Source organism: Rhipicephalus sanguineus, chromosome 3 (assembly GCF_013339695.2).
Source record: "Rhipicephalus sanguineus isolate Rsan-2018 chromosome 3, BIME_Rsan_1.4, whole genome shotgun sequence".
NCBI lineage: Eukaryota > Metazoa > Arthropoda > Arachnida > Ixodida > Ixodidae > Rhipicephalus > Rhipicephalus sanguineus.
In genome coordinates, this window is record NC_051178.1 from 183,208,181 (window position 1) to 183,228,441 (window position 20,261).

At 46.7% G+C, this 20,261-nt stretch overlaps 2 protein-coding genes across 2 annotated transcripts; both read left to right on the forward strand.

Moving 5' to 3' along the window:
* The first annotated feature begins 1,846 nt into the window (after positions 1-1,846).
* LOC125757897 (endochitinase-like) lies at positions 1,847-5,218 on the forward strand. Its single transcript, XM_049414236.1, has 3 exons — positions 1,847-2,041; positions 2,930-3,055; positions 5,039-5,218. Exons 1-3 carry the CDS (start codon positions 1,847-1,849, stop codon positions 5,216-5,218), a joined length of 501 nt encoding a protein of 166 aa, XP_049270193.1.
* A 2,540-nt stretch (positions 5,219-7,758) lies between these two features.
* Positions 7,759-20,057, forward strand: LOC119385191 (probable chitinase 10). The gene is made up of 8 exons (XM_037652705.2): positions 7,759-7,957; positions 11,681-11,940; positions 12,746-12,846; positions 14,268-14,385; positions 14,808-15,002; positions 17,078-17,200; positions 19,689-19,853; positions 19,968-20,057. Exons 1-8 carry the CDS (start codon positions 7,801-7,803, stop codon positions 20,004-20,006), a joined length of 1,158 nt encoding a protein of 385 aa, XP_037508633.2. The 5' UTR covers positions 7,759-7,800; the 3' UTR covers positions 20,007-20,057.
* Positions 20,058-20,261: the final 204 nt, after the last annotated feature.

The window sequence follows — 20,261 nt, forward strand, 5'->3', positions numbered from 1 at the left end:
GTCTGACGAAGCCTAAATCGCGGCACGCCATCCGGGGAGCTACGCTGAGGCAACCACGTTGCCAGAAAAGCTCGGCGAAATAATTAAAGCTAGCGTCAGATTGCAAATCAGTTCTCCGGAAACCCGCAGGGTGGCGGTAGGGTTAATATTTGCAATAGCGTGTGTCTATTTGCTTCGAGTTGTTGATGAATTTCGCCCTCATGCTGCCAATCGCTCGCTTCCTGGGTAACTCAATTGGCAAAGCGACCGCCCAGGAAAGGCGTTAGTCCCGGGTTAGATCCCCGAACAAGGACTACTTTTAAATGCGAATGCATTTCTTAGTCGGGGGTTGTCGTGCGTCCCTGGTCGGCGTGCGCACAGATCTCTCCACGCGTGCTCCTCCTCGCCCCTAGCTACAGCTGCGCCGCGCCTAGCAACCGGAGCAAGTGGTGAGCGGCGGAGGGTAAGGGAGAGGAGGAGTGTACCCGGTGAGGGCGCTCGCATCGCGGAGCTCGCTCCCGTTCGAGACGCGTCTCCGTACAAGGACTTGTACACCCTTGCCTACACCGGAGACGCAGTCTTTGTGGTGACCGTGTACCTCGCGCCCAACCTCGCTCGGGACGCCGTTGCCGTGAAGCTGGACGCGGCTATGGAAAGTGTGCGTGTGCGCTCCCTCTGATCCCATTGTCTTGGTCGGCGACTTCAACGTTGACGTGCGCAAGAAGAGTGGCGAGTGGCTGGTGGAGTACATGCAGACCAAGCACTCTATGCATTGTCTCTCTGCCGCCTCCGACAACACGTGCCCCACTACCATTCACGGGAGTTGCATTGATCTGGTCTTTACGCGAAACTGTGCCGCGCGTATGCTTCTCAAAGACCCTTTGACCGTGCACTTCAGCGACCACAAGGCGGTGATTGTGGCCGTCAGGTACCACGATAACACGAACAGGTGCTGACGTAGGAATAAATAATGCTTACGTGCACACTCTCGTCTCTCTTCATTAATTAATCGCACACTCATCGGGTGCACCCAAATGCATTCGCATTTCCTCACGATCCCCTTCGGGGAGGTGCGGCTTTTAAATGCGAATGCAGTTCTTATCCGGGGGTTCGTACTACAAACGGGTGGTTGTCAATTTCCCTTTCCTACTGTCATGTTATTCCGGGAGAAAGGGAGGTGGCCGGTTGTGGAAGGCGATAGTCAGATTTTAGGACATTTTTCACAAACGACACTTACAGTTACTGCTTTGACGAAGACAAGTCCACTTGTCCAAACGCTCGCTCCAGCGACCTTCGCTGATCAAGGATTTTTTGTCATCACTTGCAAGTGATGTAACTCGCTAACAAACCGTAATATTGTACAGGTATCGTACCAACAACCGGACAAGCTTATTCTTCCCTCCGCTTTCTATTCGGCACGCTGTGTTCACTTATTCTGTTCTAATCTTTCATTTTTGGCAAGTCTGGTAAAACAGTAGCAGTAGTAAGTGGTTGTTTATTTGACCGAGTATGTGCAAAAAGAGGGAAGGGGAAGGAATTTTGTTCTGAGGGCCTCACTGTAACTGTCTGGCTCGGGCAGCTGACAACAGAACGGGATCTCTCGCTCAATGAGACGGGGGCAAAGGAAAGAGCAAGAGAGGGAGAGAGGGAGGGAGCGAGGGAGGGAGGCAGAGGATAGAGGGAAATATTTACATATGCACACAAAATAGTTCGCTTGTGCAGTGACCTCCTCGAAAGAGTTTGTCTCCCAGCGCCGCACACCGGCACTGTCACGTCTAATAACGTGAGAGAAGTGGCAGTGAACTGTTACATATTGTGCATGCGCGAACGTGGCTGTGCGCTTACGAGGCGCACTTCGTGCTCGCAGATGCCTTGCCTGAAACACTGGGTCGACGCTGGGGTTCCCAGATACAAGCTGGTGCCGGGTATAGCCACGTACAGCCGTACGTTCACACTCGACGATCCGAGCAACAACAACGTCGGCGCCGGCCTCCAGCCTGATCAACCACTCGGCGATCCTGGTAACTTCACTAAAACGATTGGTTACATGAATTACGTGGAGGTGGGTGTTCTATTTCATTTATCCTCGCTAATATCTATTGTTTCGACATTTGTGGCAAGCTTTTACTAGCCGTCTGATTAAGAATCAAGGATATTTTTGTAATATAGCAGGATTAATAAATTACTAAAGTTATATCTCGAGGTTTTCTAAGGAGGGGGGGGGGCATTGTGGGCATGGGAAGGGGATGAATAAGGATTTTATGAAGATGACTTTGAACACTCGCGCAGATATATGGCGCACGGTATGATTAGTCAATACAACCTTTTCTAAGGTCACACCAGTGTCAGGTGATTCGAGAAAAGAAAATTACTGCAGTTATGAAGCGGTGCTGGCTTGTCAGCGGATCGTGGTGTTCTGATGGAATGCACGATCAACACAATCTGTGAGATGAGCAAACTGGCTGACACAAAATACGGAAGGAAGAACAAAAACAAAAACAAAAGAAAACAATCTGACGGAGATTGAGGAAAGGAATTAAGGGCGACGTTCGAGGCGCAGATCACGCTTTCCACGTGCCAAAATTATGGTGCGACTATACATTGTGGCTACGCCACGGGGCATGTCACATTGGATTAGCTAGGGACTTCTGTCAGGATAGATATACAACGCGAAGTCTGTTATTACAGTTGAACATTTGTACTGCGCAGTTCCGCAGGAGACTAACGTAGCGCTAGAGAGCTTTAACTAACTAAAACATAACAGTTCGCTCACGGAGTAACATGCGAATTGTCCTTGACGGCCTTTAGTGTTTAGCTAGCGGTCATAGGTACTCGAGGTTGGTTATGTTTCTTGCTCAAGCTAATCTAAACCTTCGCTTCGAAACACCACACAATAACCACTGTCTACAAACTGTAAATCTGTAGCATATTTGCTCTTTGTTCCGTTCAGGCCTGTCGAAGATTGAAATACACCAACGAGTGGACTCGGAGATGGGTGCACTCGGCAGGTATGGCCTACCTGTACAAAGGAGATCAGTGGATCAGCTATGAAGACGAAAAGAGCGCCGACGCAAAAGTATGCAGAATTACTCACCTTCGATTCAAAGGGCCCCTAAACAACCTATGTAAATACAAAGAACGAGCGGGTTATTCTCTCCTGGCGTTTCCCGTCTTGTCCGCACAATTCGTGTCGGCAGCAATCTGTTCACGTAAAGTCACGAGGAAATAAGCTCTCAATCGCTCCATATGCGAGGGATATCAGTTGATGTGATTTGTCTCCTGCCCCGCTTCGCCATGCAGCCGCACGAACGTTCCGCCTTGGCATGACTGTCGTGCGCGGTCAACTGATTTCACTTCGTTTTGTGCGTTTTCGACCGCGCAAACGGAGATAACATCATGCGGTCGAAAAGCGCGAAATCTGGCGAGGCTCAACGCTTAGGGCTGATATTGTCCGCGTGTTTTAGAAATAAGTGGCGAAGAGGAGTTAGCGCCAGCAGGAAGGGTACTGAGGGCGAGAAAGAAACTAATCTGTCGTCTTTGAACTCGGAGTGGTTTAGGGGCCCTTTAAAATTTTTTTCTGATGTCAATCCACGTTAGTGGAGACGTTAACCAAAGTTAATCTTTTACTGTATATGCCACCAAAGCGTGTAATGGAATTTAGTGGCAGCCATCGGACCCCAAGGGAACTTTGGATGTGAGTGCCCGCTCTTAAAAATCTGTGCGCGGGATAAACAGCGTTTGATAAAGCCACCAGGCTTCGTGCGATGCTCGTTATGGAAGTCACTGGGAATATAACGTTAGCAAAGCCGTCGCCTGACGCCATTGCCACGTGGCACGGGTTGTCGAACTCGCACTAATGGGTCGACCTATCCAGACTCACTGAGATTCACACAATTCGTACCCGAATCCAATCGTAAGTATGAGTCTGTTTGAGCTTAATTGAGCTCTATATAACGAAAGCGTTAATTATGGCGAAGTCACTGAGCGTCGAATTTCTAAATAGAAGGGTTGTTGGCTACGGGACTGCAGAGGAACATGCAACACGGCCGCTGTGGAACGGGGGGATGCGAAAGGGCCCAACGAGGCATAAATGTAATGCACAACACCAAAAAGAAAAGAGATTCCTTTGACTTTTTTTTGCGATTCCTGACATACCATGTATATGGCTCTATTTAAAGGTGCACGTGAACCCTCTATGGATGTCGTTATGTTCTCGTCAAAAAGTCATGTGACACGAAAGAGTGTTAACGTTTCTCTTTAAAGAGAGTCATATACGTGGCAAGTCAGCACTCACAAAAAGAGTTAGAAGACTCTTTACTTTTTTGTTTCTCTTAGAGTGAAGAGTGCGAAGGGGGGTTAGTTGGATGCGAGTGCCCGTTACGCCTTCCGTCCATTGGTCGTGCTGGTAGCACGGCTCCATAAAATTTTCTTACCGCACGGTGTACGACATACGGAGTCTAAACGCTGAAAACAACCTTTTTCATAAGTAATGTTAACCTAAATGCCATAAATGCATAGTTAATATTAATATCTCTCATCTGTAGCAACTAGGAGTGAGGCCTCGCACTGTTTACTTATTTTGTTTTCTTTTTGTTCATTTATCATTAGAGTATGCCATAAAATGCTCATAGAGGAGTGGGCATACAAAGAGTACTGGCATAGCGTCTTATATTGTCAATAAACTCCTGAGAGTAAGCCAAACGGAGCAGTATCATGTTCAGTAGACACGCTATGTGAGAAAAAAAATGCAAGGAAACAAAAACAAGGTTTACAACGGGTGCATTTTGAAAAGTACGAGAACTACGTGATATAATAAGAAAGACAGATAAACGACACGATGGATATGCCGCGCAATATGCGAACAGTACCGAAGACAATCAACCACATGTGCATGCTATTGAACATATAATAATAATAATAATAATAATAATAATAATAATAATAATAATAATAATAATAATAATAATAATAATAATAATAATAATAATAATAATAATCTGTACAGATTCTTCGCCAAAAAACGTGACGTCAGTGTCTGCTACTCTCGATGCAACCACAGGCCAGGTGGTTCCGGTCCCAAGGAATGGGCGGCGTATTCGTGTGGTCGCTGGACACGGACGACTACTCCGGCGACTGTATGGGCGAACTCTTCCCCCTGGTGACAAGTGTGTACCACGCACTCGAGGGATACCGCCCCGTCATGGACAACCTGCACGTGCGTGCCGAGTGCGAGATCTGAAATGCAGCTTTGGAGTAGAAGGCTCGAAGGTGTCAACCAACAAAACAAAACAATAGAAAATCGACATCGCGGCAGTGGTGCAATAAAGCTGTCTTAAAAGACAAAGAGGGCTAAACTACTAAGATTAGTGAAGCAGTGAGCTAGTATAAAATTGGTATTAGTCCAGGCTTTTAAGAAATATTTTGTCAATGTTGTACTGTGACTGTCCGATTCTTGTAGTTTGAACATTTCGTTTTGATTTTAGAGCGCTTACCTTAACACTGAGATTAAAGGCAAATATTTCTTTGAAAAAATTCTAGGCAATTACACTCATTGAAGAAACTCCACGTCTGCGGCATTTATGTGGGCTCAGACGCAGAAAATGTTAGGGATTATGAATAAGAGTGTTGCGGTCACGTCAAAGAAAAACTCTTCGTACTTCTCCGGAGGCTGTTCTCGATTAATCCCACATAAAAGATATGACATCCTCTCGTGCAATTGTGATATGGCTTTGGACAACTTTTGGGTAAACTACCATTCAAGATATGAGAATGCATGCCGAATGTGCCCCACCCCATTCCTATTCTTCTAGTTACTTCGGTATCATGGTTCGGCTCCACTGTCACTACCTCTGCTAAGCAGAAGTATTCCTTTAGAAATTCCAGTGCCTCGCTACCTATTGCAAAACGCTGTCTTCTTCCGAGAATGAATGAATGAATGAATGAATGAATGAATGAATGAATGAATGAACTTTCTTTAAGGTTAGTCCGGCAGTTTCCTTCGGGCGGGGCGGGGGGAAGAGGGGATTAACCCCTGTCTCGTCCCACCCTCCGTCGAGCATGATGGCGGTGTCTCAGGCGATGGCTCGACGTTCTTGGACCCGGGCGGCATCTTCGGCTTGCCGGACGGCCCATAGCTGGTCAGCCAGCTCATCGCTGATGAGTGCCGCCTCCCAGCGACAGCGACGCCGACGGATGCGATCTGCATCAGCGACCGCCGCCGCGGCGGCGGCACTCGCCTGGTGGCAGCTGCGACGATTGATCTCGTAGTCTCTGCCTAAATGCCGTTTCACATGACACAAAATAGAGCGATTTTCAGGCTGCGAATTCGCTCGCAGCGAAAAAAATGGCCGATCGCTCTCGCCGCAACGGTCAGCGGCGAGCGACCAACATGTTGGATATTTTTCGCTCTTTTCGCAGCGGCGGAGCGATTTTTCAGTCGAGACCCATCGAAATTGTGCCGACCCGGCCGAGCCGTCGAAACTGCGCCAGCGAGTTTGCTTTGGTTATGGTCGTTGTTGCGTATTCTCAAGTAAATTTAGATTTGAAAGTGGTTTTAATGACAAGACACGCGTGCTCCTCGCTACCTGTGATGAAAAGTTAAGAATATCATAACGCGCAGATTGTTACATTACATTCGAAAATTATGCAGGGTCTGCCACAAACAACGACAGCAAGCAACTTTGCGCGCCGCGCCAGTCGCAGAGCGAAAATCGCAGACCATTCGCAGTCCATGTGAAACGAAACCGCCATTAGCGGCGGTTGCGAACAGAGCGAATAGAACGAACCGAGCGATTTTCTTCGCTGCAATAGCGGCATGTAAAATAGCCTTTAACTACAAGTGAGCGGCGGCTGCGACTAACTTCCCCGGCACATTCCCAAAGCATATGCCGAAGCGTAACTCTTTTCCCGCGCGCTTTACACGCGTCCGTCGGGTATAGGATCGGGTAACAGAGGCGTATTATCGCCGGGCTGCGGTGAGCGTTTGTCTTTAATAGTTTCCAAGTTACGGACTGCCTTAATTTTGTTTAATTTGTCGCGTGGTGGCGGGCATTTGCGTCTTTTTATTCTGTAATGTTGGGCGATGTCCCTGAATGTGGTCAGGTGTTCGCCCCATGAACATTCCGCTTGCTGTTCTTCTGTTGTTACCGATGTTGTCGAGAAAGCGTTTATATTTCGTTGCTGCAGCTACCGGCACTTCTCGGGCAATTCCGAAATGATTCAGCTAGGCGGCTAAAGTGGATATGTGGCCCTGAGAGAAAGACGTTTGTCGTGTCACGCGCGTCTGTCAGCTGGTCAGACGCACCGAGTCGAGTGCACGGTCGTCCAGTCATTTAATTCGAATTTCCCGCGAACCACTGGCAACCATGGTACTTGGAAGAATGGTGGGAACGAATGAATGTATTCAAAGGTTTTAGTGCCTAGAATGTAGTCTATTCTAGACACTATGCCAACGCTCTGAACAAGTGAGACGTGGTAGGTTAAGCTTAGACGGTGCCTTGAAAAAGAAGTCGCGAAGATATTTTTAACTCTACTTATGTTTTTTAGACCAATGGTGCGTACTAATAAACAGAAAGTATACTACAGTCCTTGTAAGTTGGGCTGCAAGTGAATGAGTATATCGTTATCTATAATGCACCGGATTTACGAAACTCGGCGATGATTGGTGGTTGATGAAATGATGATAACTGTTTAGAACATTCCGTGTGCTTCAAGATCAAAACGCTTTCATCCATTCTGTTGCAGGACGAGGGCACGGGGATCGACGTCCAGGTGGTTGTGAGCGAAGTCGAAGGAAGAGTGACGCAGCCCTTAGTGTGCTTCATGCGTGGCGAGGCGTTCGAACGAGTTGGCGTTCGGCAGTTCAGCCTGAACACTCTTCCGCTGAGCATGTGCAATCACCTCATCTACTCCTACGTGGAGACGGACAACAAGACCGGATCATTGATCTTCCGATACAGAGGCACCACCGGAGAGAAGAGTGCGTAATATGCACGCATAATTTCTCAGCTTGTTAGAATCACGTGCTACATGACGCCTGCTGGCAAAAAGAATGTCCCACATTCGCCGCCATGGCTTAGGGTGGCGCCAAGCAGCACACTTAGGGCTACATTGCAGAATTACACAAAAAAAGGTCTCAGGGTCCCTTATGCATTTGCCTGAGGCGACTCGAAGGTGAAAGCCCCCTTGTTCTTGTTGGTGTTGTTGTTGTTCTTCTCAGTCGATTGTATTGATCCCGCACCCGAAAGATTTCTGCACCTAATGTCGTTTGGCGCTGCCTCCGGGATCCGAGGTTTGCAAGCTTTCTGCACCTGACGAGGTTTTGCAGTGCCTCCGGGATCGGCCCACCTTTGACAAAGCGACGATGTCGTGCGATGACGTCAACATATGACGTCCCGTTATGGGACGTCATAGTGACGTCACAAATTTAGGCAACATGTAACGTCATGGTGGCGTAATCACGTGATAACTTTTTTCCATCACTCGCGTTGGGATGGGAATCATATAATGAACATTGCATATAATGAAGTCGCGTTGACCCCGACGCTAACTTTTCGCAATTGGGGAGACTTTCGACTTTATAAATGCGGACAGGGAAGGAACACCACCGCAGCGCCATTGGTAGAGCATCGGACGCGTAATTAGAATCAGAGTGTCGGAACGAAATGTTTTTCGTTTTGGTTTTAGTTTCGTTCCACCGCAAAAAGTTCCGTTTCGTTTCTGTTCCGGAACGAAAAAAAAAAATGTTCCGTAACGGTTCGTAACGGTTTTTTTTGTATGCAAAAATTTGAAGTTAAGGTAATCATATAATGAACATTGCATTTGTGATGTAGTTACTTGTGATGTAGCGGAAGTAACTGTACCACGAATTCCTACAAACTAGCACAAACCAGTATTAATAAGTCATAGTATTTATTTTCTCAAAAGACAAATGCGAATTTTTTAGCGGGATCAAGGCTTTGTGTCAAGGGATTGAGCACGATCTCAGAAGCAGCACGTCATTGAGTGTACTATCTGATGTGCGAGACCACTGTTCTGATAAAAACATCGCCAGGCCTGCGCGGAACACGCAGTATAGTCACAGCAAAAGCTGGAAGAGCGCACTTTGTAGAGCCCGTTGGAGAGTCTCTTGGGGCAATAATACAAGTAAACATGCAAGGTAACTACTGCGCCATAAATCATCCCAATTTTCCTGAAGTAGAGAAGTTCCCACTATGCCATTTTTAGCCATTCTTCGGAGTCTTATGGTACACGCTACACATCTGTAAGGCATTATGTGCACTTTGTGCTATGACTGATGATGATAAAGAATTATGGCTGAACACTTTGCAGTGGGTGGGAAGCAGTGTTGCGGAATGGGCGCCTCCATTCCATTTCAATTCCATTACGGGGAATTAGAACTTGCCCCAATTCCATTCTTTTCAATTGCCCGGAATGAAAAAAACAGCTCATTCGCACTCTGGGAGTGGCCGGGCAGTTCAATTCCATTCCTGTAATTCCTCAACGTAGGAAAGGCATCTTGATAGTTTTATCGAGTTAAGAATGAACGCCCCATAAACCTGATGTCACCAGATGCATTAAGAACTGCAAAAGTACGCAAAACACGTTACCAAGGTCGAGGGATAGTAGCTTGGTGACATATCTCGTGCAGTAGAACCACCCTACTAATTCCCATAGGGGCAGTTCTCTTGCTACATGTAGTGCATGGTCAGCATGTTTGAACGAATGGTGGTGTTTTAATATTGTTTATGCTTAAATGTGTTAATGCTAAAATGACGACATAGCGTAGTTTTATGCTGACAAAAGATGTATTCAAGAAGACTAAGCAGTTCTGCCACGCGTCTGGAGCGGTCGTGAATATGGAGAGAACTAAGATTTGGTTAATGGGGAATCAGACCCTCTAGATCTGCTGGTATTAGTTGGAACGGTGCACCGCTCGGGCACCTTGTGCCTTTGTATCGAATACGGAACACTGGGTCGCACTGCTCGTCAGCACTCACACTTGTCAAGCGCCCCTCTCAAGTATGGATGGGTGAGGGGAACTTTCTGTATTCGCCTGTGCGCAGGTGTGCAATGTCTTCCTTGTCGCAAAGGTTACTTACGTGCGTCAGGTACCAAGCAGCTCGTGAAATAGAGATCAGGCTGTGCATAGTGTATTCGCCACTTTCGTGTGGGGGTATCAATGGGAACCAACGCGCAGGGGTAATTTGTTTGTCCCTTCGGTATCTGCTGGGATAATGCATTTGTTTTTACACTAACTTACGCCTTGGTTTCTAGTAGGCACGCTGCTTATAAATGTACCGTGCTTGTAATCAGCCAAGCCATTTTAAAAATGCTGCTTTATTGTTAATTTCGAGGCTCTGTCTTAATGTTTGAAGTTTGAAAAACAGCACGTAGATGAAAACGTGCTCTATTTTTGGAAAAAGACGTAATTCCACCCCCATTCCATTCCGGGCAAAAGGCGCTTAATTCCATTCCCATTCCATTCCCCCCAAGCGTTGTTCCCATTCCATTCCGGGGTCGCGAAAATGTGGAAGGATTCCGGAGTCATTCGAATTCTGGAGGGGCAACTCCGCAACACTGGTGGGAAGCATTATACAACACACTCTTTGCGCTATTAGCATTGTGTGATGACTGGTTGTTATTTTACTCTTCTTCCACGCTATATTACATATGTTAAAACTATTCCTTGCCCAACATGACGCCTGTATCGAGTATTTTTGCGATGGAGTTACGAGCACCAGCGTGGCATTGTTGTGGAAGACCCGAATGCCACGCAGAGGGCGCCGGTGGAAATCCCATCCTATCCTAGAAATTTGTTTCTCACTTAATTTTTTCTTACATCACCCGATAGCGGTCACGGACACCGGCGGCGGCGGCGGACAACTATGGCGCCAAAATCAGCTGTTATGATCTCATAACAGCTTTCGCTGTAACAAACTTCAGCGCCAACAATGCCCTCTCTATGCTGGTCTGCGTGACAGGCGCGCAGAAGTCCACTTGCGTTAATATAAATATCTCTGGTTGCCACTGTTTTCGTTTTTCGCACAATTTCAGCATATCTTTGATTTGGAATTCCTGCCTGAGGCACGCGCTAGTACTGTACCCTGAGATATGCTCACATTGCATGAGTTCAGTTGCTTCGGGTTGCGAAGTTTTCTCGTGAACGGAAAGACGATTGAAAAAATTTCGGTTTCACTCCGGAACAAAATAATAGATAAAGTTTCGGTTACGTTTTCGTTCCGGTCGAAAATATCGTTTTTTTTCGTTTTTCGTTTTCGGTTTTCGTTCCGTTCCGACACCCTGATTAGAATATTGCGGCTTCTGTGCATTGAAATTAATTTAAAGGCCTAATTACTACCTTTCAATAAAAAACTATGGATAATGCTCCCAGTGCAATCCTTGTCTTCGTTGTCTGCTGACGTCATCAGGTTGAGCTTTGGTAATTGTCTTTGTTGGCAAGAGGGACATTTTTTTAGTCCCTTGTGGTAATGCCGCGAACAGGGGTGTTATTATGGACACTGTCACATTCTGCTGTACTATTGTCAAATGTCGTAATGGCGGTATTTTAAGCCAATCACATAGACCGTAGCAACCCCACGGACCAATCAGAGTCTACCAATGGTGGAATTTGAAAATGTCCAGAATAGCGCCCCAGATAGCCGAACTGTGTTCGAGGCTTCCTTTCTTTGCCACATCGCAGACATACTGCGCGACATGGGCATGCTGAAGCACGACACGAGTGCAACCGAAGTGAGAACACTGGTCAGTTACGGCGGCGGCGCCCACCTGCAAAGCCTGCTGAAGCAAATACGGGACCCCCAAAAGATGGTGCGCTTCTTCCACGAGGTCAAGCGGTGGCTCGTCATATTCGGCCTAGACGGAATTAACTTTCACCTGGAAGGACCCGGTCCTCCGTTGTGCAAACGGAGCGACATCGAGGCCGTTAACAACTTCTTCGAGGTAACAAGAAACACATTTTCATTACTGAGATGAAGTGTTGGCGTATCCGGCAACTTTCAGAATGTGAAGAAGGGGGTGGGTGATACAGCAAGATAAGAGGAAACACGATACGTCATGAACATGGATAGAGATGTTGTAACATTCAGCAACATTGAGAATGTGGGATCGTGGTCGAATGCAAAGGAATGCGCACTTGTACTGACGAGGTAAAAGACAAAGGAAGACGAAAAGAAACCTTTATAGTTCAAGGAATTATGTGAACTATGCAGAAATATGTGAAGGGACATAGGTGTTTCTTTTTTTTTTTCGCGAAAAAAAAAGACAGGATGGCAGAGGAAGAAGCCGAGGCTAGACAATGATTTATTATATTGTAAAAGCTTTCGATGCACACAAATAAGCGAACACAACATAAAAAAAGCGTGCTATACAGTAGCCGCAGCATGACTGCTGAAAGCGTTGACTAGGAACACATCTACTCATATAATCTTTTGAATAAAGCGCAATTTTTTAGTGTATTGGTACTATGAGGTCATTAGCCGTAGAAATTACAATTGTAGCCGGTGCGCTTAACCATTGACAGCACTAACCGAGAGCTACGTTGCGCACAAGTCGGTCGAGAACATCTTCAGTGACCAAAAAAAAGCTATTTGGTTGAAAGCGAGGTCAAAGGACGGTCAACGCAAGGCAAGGTCAAGTATAAGTGAGCTGGAAATAACCTATAGCGTGCCACAACAATCTGCTACTGTGAGCCACGCGTGTAATGAAATGCGTGCAATGGAAGCTGTTTTGTTGCCTCGGTGTGCAGCATTTTCGACGCTTCCTTGGATGGGATTATATCATCACGCTTCAGCTCCCTGCGTGCCGTGATCTCAAGTGCGACCTGCGTGCATACAAGAGAATATCCAGGTAATCAACGTTAAATGCTGACCCCATTTCACTGCTTCGAAAAACTGCTTTGACTCGTATCTTTTTTTTTTTAATCTTCCCCTTCCTATACGTCTTAGTGGACATTTTTCTGTTCTGACACTAAAGATCTCACGGAGCCGTAAGGTTCAATTGTCACAACATCTACACTGACACCTCTTTGTTCTGAATTTCCGGCTCTGTACTTCGTAAGTATGTGGTTATGCGTATCAACCGCATGTTTTAAGGGGACCTATTCGCGGGCACTGGCAAGCATGTCGACGCTTAAGTGCGCTGCTGTCAAACTGTTAAGCTAAAAGGTTAGATGAAAACAGTCATCCTAGAGTTTAACTGCGGAGCAGCGTGCACCATTATTACGGCTCATCAACTATAGAAAGGGTCGATTACACAAAGATTTTGCATTGGCAAGTGTAGTTTGCATTTGGCCAGCCCCCTTCGTTAATTACACGTCTGACATAACTATTGCCTGACATTTGCTCTCGCGGAGACTGCTGGTGTGAAACTTTTTGCGCATATGGACGATAATTATCTGACCTTATTGGAAACTGGAAAGTTGTTGGGCTTCTCAACGCTTACTTATTCAGGCGTACAATCACGGGTCATTTGCCTGTCTAATCAATGTCTCAGACACTACAACATTCGGCAAAATATGAAGGTACCACGATAGCCCATATGCTTCAGTTACGAACTGTGTAGGACGCATGGCGCATATGATGAGCCACTCACCCATTTCCTGCAGCAAGACGCCATGTGTGAGAACACATATCTTCCATTGGCTGTAGTATCGGCGCTGTGATTAGGGATTCTTTCGTGAACATCTAGTTTTCAATCTTTGAGTGCATTAGGATTAGGCGACATGCTTTTTAGGGAGGAGAAGGAGCAGGAGGAAAGGAAGGAAAGGCAGGGAGATCAACCTACTCTCGTATGGTTTGCTACCCTACACTGGGGGGAAGGGATGAGGGGATCAAAAGAAAGAAGAGCGAAGAAGGTACTATCAGGGCACATGTGCGCCTGTCCATTACACGCCTACAAGCGGACAGTTAGGGAACAAAATAGTAGAACGTCTTTCACGGAAGAGATCTTGGGACCCGGGCCTGGAGCGTCTACGACGTGCAAGATCATTGCTGCACTCATCTTCATCATCATCCCTACAAGGTCATGGCTGCACTTCTTGACATATGAGATGCACCAGACTATGTGACCGCTTGTGACGAACTGGACAATGAATGCTTCTCTTGTGTATGTGCGTCTGCTACTCTTCATCCTCGAGTCCCCTTTTGCCTCCACATTGCAGGGTAGCCAACCGGGCTCTGGTTGGTTAACCTCCCCACCTTTTTCTTGTGACTTCTTTCTGTCCCTTTTTCTCTCTTACCTGGATGATCGTAATACTGTGGCGCACGCAGTCACCTGAACTACGTGTTCCTCATGACGTTCGACTACAAACTGAATGATCTGTCCAAGACGAAGCTCACGAGTGGACTCTACCACTACGAGGGGAATCAAAGCACCAGCATCGAGTCTGTAAGCACATTACACCTTGTGACCTTCCCATAGCATTTGTGATATCTCGAAACTCAGTCGTAGTTAAAGGTGCCCACTTATATGGCTGCCCAAAATATAGCACAAGCGAACTCTTCCTCTCTTATGGCTCTCGTTACACTTCGGAAGGTCTGATTGCGTAGCAGGTTCGGGAAGCCGTTCTGTTATCGATTACGGATTCAGTTTTCAGCCGCGGTCAATGAACACTGCTGTAGCATCATAGCTTAATTAGGCGTTAAATCCACGAGGCCACATGTTTGCTTGCGTCTCAGGATCGCTATACGGCTGAAGAGCGAAGAAAACGGTCATTACTGGTCACGTGATGTTCCGACTAGATGCTGAGCACAGGCGGCAGATTATGCTGTTTTTTTTTTTCTTCTGTGGTGCCACCTCTACGAGCCCAGGAATCGTGCCTTGGCCGGTGGATAAACGCCGGGGTGCCGAAGCGCAAGATAATTCCGGGTATCGCCACGTACGGCCGCAGCTTCACGCTCCGTGACCCGGCCCGCAACGGCGTCAGCGACAAGCTTGACCCGGAACACCCGCTTGGCAATGGTGCGAACTTCACGCGGACGGACGGTTACATGAACTACGTTGAGGTAGGCCTCTGCGCTGCTTGATCAGGTTTGCTTGGAAGTTGGAAGTGAAGTGTTAATGGGTCTGGACAGATAGATAGATAGATAGATAGATAGATAGATAGATAGATAGATAGATAGATAGATAGATAGATAGATAGATAGATAGATAGATAGATAGATAGATAGATAGATAGATAGATAGATAGATAGATAGATAGATAGATAGATAGATAGATAGATAGATAGATAGATAGATAGATAGATAGATAGATAGATTAAAGAAAGACAGGGATATTTACCAGAGGAGGTCTCTAGTTGGCTACCCTGTACTTGGTAAAGTGAAAGAGTGTGTGAAAGAATGAAAGAGGTGAAAAGTCTATGACCGCCCTTCAGAGTCACTATGGTAGTGTGCGATTGCTGCACAACAACACTGTCAATGAACATAATGATAAGAATGTGCAACATACAGGACCACTCCATTTCGATCGCATCTATTGCGGGGTCTGAAACATACGCATTTGGTATTTGTTGGTGTATTGAGCGTAAAACTAAGCAGTGAAAAGGGGCAAAATATCAGAAACACATACAACGACACTATACGTACAACAGCGTCGATGTATGCCCCTGTCACTTTTCACTGGTTCTGCTCTACTGAAGTGGATGAAACAGATATGTTATGCACATAGCCAAATAATGGAAAGTTAATGGAAACAATCTGAAGCTTGCGTAAGCATTCAAACATATTCACGCGAACTGTAAACCAAGGTGTTAAGCTTCCGCACTTTAGTCGCCTTAACAGATATCGAGTACACAACTGCGATATCTTGATTTTTGTGCACGACGGAATAATTGTAAACATTCCACCTTATCTCATCAGATATTTTGATAGTAAGATAACTGAGGCTGTAGGAATATTTATTCTAAAAAGACAGGGCGTGCAAACACGGACAAAAGAAAGAAGTCAGGACACCACAAACGCGATAGGAAGAAACGCGTCGTAGGTATACCGTACATTCATTGCGTATCTCACAGTCTAAAGAAAGTAGGAAGTAGATACGGCGTTAATATTGTTTTCACGGCTGCCAATAAGCTAGGTAAGATTTGTCTCGCTGTGCAGAGGAAGAATGAGCGAGTAAAAGACAAGAAGCGGACCGATATTTGTTTCGTAAAGCACGCCAACAAATTCACTGATTGCCGTACAAGTGTGGTGTATAAGGTCCCATTCAGCTGCGGCCGCTTCTACGTAGGACAGACGGGCCGCTGCATTAACCAGAAATTGTTGGAACAAAAGAGATCGCTAACAGGAGGCTCACCTTCTAATCTATCTTTACATTGTCGAGATTGTAAGTGCACGCCAAAATTCGATGAATGCGTAGTGTTGTGCCGGTATAGAAATGATGAAACGCGCCTGATGATTGAAGCGTGGCATATCGAGAATAGTGGTAGCGCATGCGTGAGCCAACCGTCGATTAACTTGCATAAAGACGAAATCAAATGTCTTAACAGTTATCTTCCACGTAGACCCCCAAGCGTGCCGGATTGATAGGTTCGCCTAATGCATGGGCAGATAAGTTTTCGTGCCTTCTTTCTTTTCCGCCGCTGTGCGTCTCTTCAGTTGTTAGTCGGCGTTTTTGGTGTCCTGACTTCTTTCTTGTGTCCGTGTTTGCACGCCCTGTCTTTTTAGAATGAATACTTTTCAACTAGCTTAGCTCTCTGTTATTCTAAGGAATATTTAATAGCAATAATTTCCCCAGGAATCTATGGACGTTCCGACAATAATACAAGATAGCTTATTAGGAAAACCGCCCTGAAAGAAAGCTACAGGCATTATCTAGCGAATGCTTGCTCTGTTTCAGCAGGCATTATATTGATATTGTTTCAGCCGCTTCATATCCACTTTCATGAAATAAACTAATATACGTCAGTCTGTAACTTAGACACACTTCGAAGACGATGACACACCGAGATATCTCTACTTTCAGAATTCCGCGCTCACTTTCTTTAGAGGACACGTTCCTTGACGAACATATTAGCTTCATTACTTAATCAACTAAGTGAACGTGCTAAAATCATTTGTTGCTAACATTTTTTTTTAGACGTGTCGACGGGTGAACTACTATCACTGGAAACGGGAATGGGTAAAATATGCGGCGACACCATACATCCACTACAAGGACCAGTGGGTCAGCTACGACGACAAAGACAGCGTTAAAGTAAAGGTAGGCCCTGCACGCATGCAAATGGCGCCGTAAAATAAGTCACACGCGCTCCCTCACGTATTTACCTAAGACGACTCGAAGGCGAAAGCCGGCTTCGTCTTTTTCTTCGCTGCCGATTGTATTGAGTGCAAGGGTGACATAATGTTCGGTGCATAACTTCGGTGTCTGTTTTTGCACTTCCAAGCAGCAAGTCACTATATCTGCGACCGTAGTAAAAGCTGTGTACTCTTTATATCCGGTATATAATGCTATAATGCTACATTATTTGTTTCTTTTAAGAGTTAGACATTAATAGGGATGTTTTCACTTATCGATTCGTTCTTACGTGCAGCCTTGAATGGACTAATTTTTTGTTGAGGTTGTTTCCAGCAACTCTTACAAGCTGCCTCAAGGTATCTCTATAGATCGCCCTTTTTTTAAAGAGCGGAGTTGTTTAATTCGGCCATAAAAACTTTGACGTCTGTAGGAAACCGCAGGTGGGCATTCGCCACAGGAATTGTGCGAGCCCCACTACCGAGTACAGCAGGTACGAGCGTTAAACGAAGACTCTGCTAGGCGAAGCGGAGCACGTGAAACTCGGGAAAGAGAGAGAGAGAGAAATATAAAGAAAATAAGGACATTAAAAGATAAAAAGGCAGAGAAAGACACAGAAACAGAGAGAAAGAGAAAGAAAGAAATAAGAAGAGAGAAAGACGCAGAGAGAGAGATAGGGAAGAAAGAGTAATAAAGATAGAAAGAGCGAGAAAGAGAAAGAAATGGATAGAGGGAGAGAGAAAGAAGAACGAACGAAATAGAAAGCAACAGGTATACAAGGAAGATACAGGAAACAGAGAGAAAGAGAAAGAAAGAGAAGAAAGAAAGGAAAAGAATAAAGAAAAACAAGGAAGGTCACCCAGCTGCGCTCTTCCTTCAGGTTTGGCACCACTATAGTGCGAAGGTGCCATAAATTTTTTCCGTTATCACGTTGTCCACTTCCGCAAACGTATAGGCCACTGTACCCAATTATTTCATTAATCCGAATAATCAACTTCGCGAAATGCTAGTTTAACTGCAGCTATCTCAACTGCGAGGCCACTTATCAGCCGGCCGCCTCGGATCATCAACTCGAGACAAGAATGCCTCAGTGTTATTGTTTCGAGAAACAAAGAGCGTTTTCATGAATAAAGGGGCACAAAGAGCTCGAAACACAGGGCGACATTTTTGAGAGAGAGAGATCTCGAAGAGAGCGTTTGTAGTGTGCACGTATCTCACAGGAGTACGGCCACTAGCGTGGGTTCGGACTTAGCGAGCCACAGGGCCGCGTCTGCCGTCGCCTCGCGTGAACTAGCGCGCCGCTGCACACGTACGTTCGAGCGCAAACAAGGCGCCGAGCGTAGCGCGGCAAGTACACAGTACTGCTCTCGAAATCCGCAACACTTTATTGCCTGCGGCAACACCACAAAACGCAGTACAACGCCCGCTCCCAAAGGCGGCGGGAGAAGCAAAACGGGCTTAACCACGCCACGGGCGAAAGTACAACACAAAGGGTGCCGCGAGCACGTCTCCGCGGGCAAAAGGGCTCACGGCGACACGCCGCTGAGGGAAACGGACCCTCGCGACTATGCTGCGTACTCTACTCTTACGATCTGCGACCACAGGGCCCGATCGCTCGAGCAAGGGCAAACTCCGCTCGCGTTGGCTTCGATAGGTACGGTTTCGGCGTAGTATGACCACGCACGAATGCACCGCACCGCTCTTCAGCCTAGCGTTCGGAAAAAGGACAACGTAAGGTAAGCGCTCGCCGCTGGCGCAAGGCACCGTTAGCGAACTCCGTCCGAGCGAGCCCAAACAATGGAGCCGACGGACGGGAAAGAAAATGCGTGCTTACCCTACGAGGTCCAGAGATAGTCTGAAACCCCCGCCGCGCAAAACGTCTCGCGAGACGCGAGCACGCGAGACTCGAACGCGGCGCTACCGTTGAGATCCGGCGCCGGGGTGAGGGGGTTTAACGTCACCCCCGCTCGCCCAGCGCCGTAGGACGGCGGAGGAGGGGAGCGGCATGATCGGACATGAGGATGGCAGAGATAGGCGAAAAGCCCGCGCAATGGCGACGGGCAAGCCTCAATCCCCACACGTTTCATCAAAGGCCCAAAAATATTATCTTCCATATTAAAGACTACCGTCATCCACGCAGTCGTTTAGCATATCTTGATTGTGAGAAATGGACGCCGCCATCTTGGGCTGTTAAACGAATCTTTTCTTGTTATTCTACATCGTGACGTGAAATTAACAAGGTAACGAAACGTCGAATGCACCAACCCAGCCGATTTCATGCGTATGTCCTTTCCGTAGCACAGTTCGTTTAGTTGTTGGATGTAAAACGGCAATGTTAACAGCGTGGCACGGGAACCCATGCGAAAAATAGTCTATGGCTGCGATGAAACTCAAGCCTGTCTTTATGATAGCTGAGACGACCTCTAAAGTATCGTACACAACGGCTATCTCTTAGGCCGAGTGGTTCCTGAAGCACTGGCTGGGCGGTATATTCGTGTGGTCTTTGGACGCTGACGACTACGGTGGCGATTGCGTAGGAGAGATCTACCCCATGGTGAAAGCTGCATGGAAGGTCATGGCGTCTTACCGGCTTAAACGCATGCATCGGGCCATGGGTCGGGTGCGTATCCCGCCTTCTATAGGTTGCTTTCGCGTCCCCTCTTCATCTTCTACATTGTGCAAATGTATTTTTTTCACATAACGCTTTCCTCTTCCATCCGCCCTTCTTCTGCAGGGACGAGGACGCTCAATGAACGAGACGTGTGAATACTAACCTCTGAAGCTGCCATTGATCCCAGTTTCAGAAGAGGTGCGCAAGGAAGTCTGTCACACTACATGCTACTTCCATTAGAACAATGTGGAGGCACTCACTTCGAGTGCAATAAAATCAGACGTCGTTTCCCAGCAGAATCGGGGAGATCCGGCACAGTTAGATTACGCCCACGATTATTGCTCATGTAGAAAAAAAGGAAAACAACAATAATATGCCGCACAACGAGCAAACGTCATGGACTGAAATATACATTAG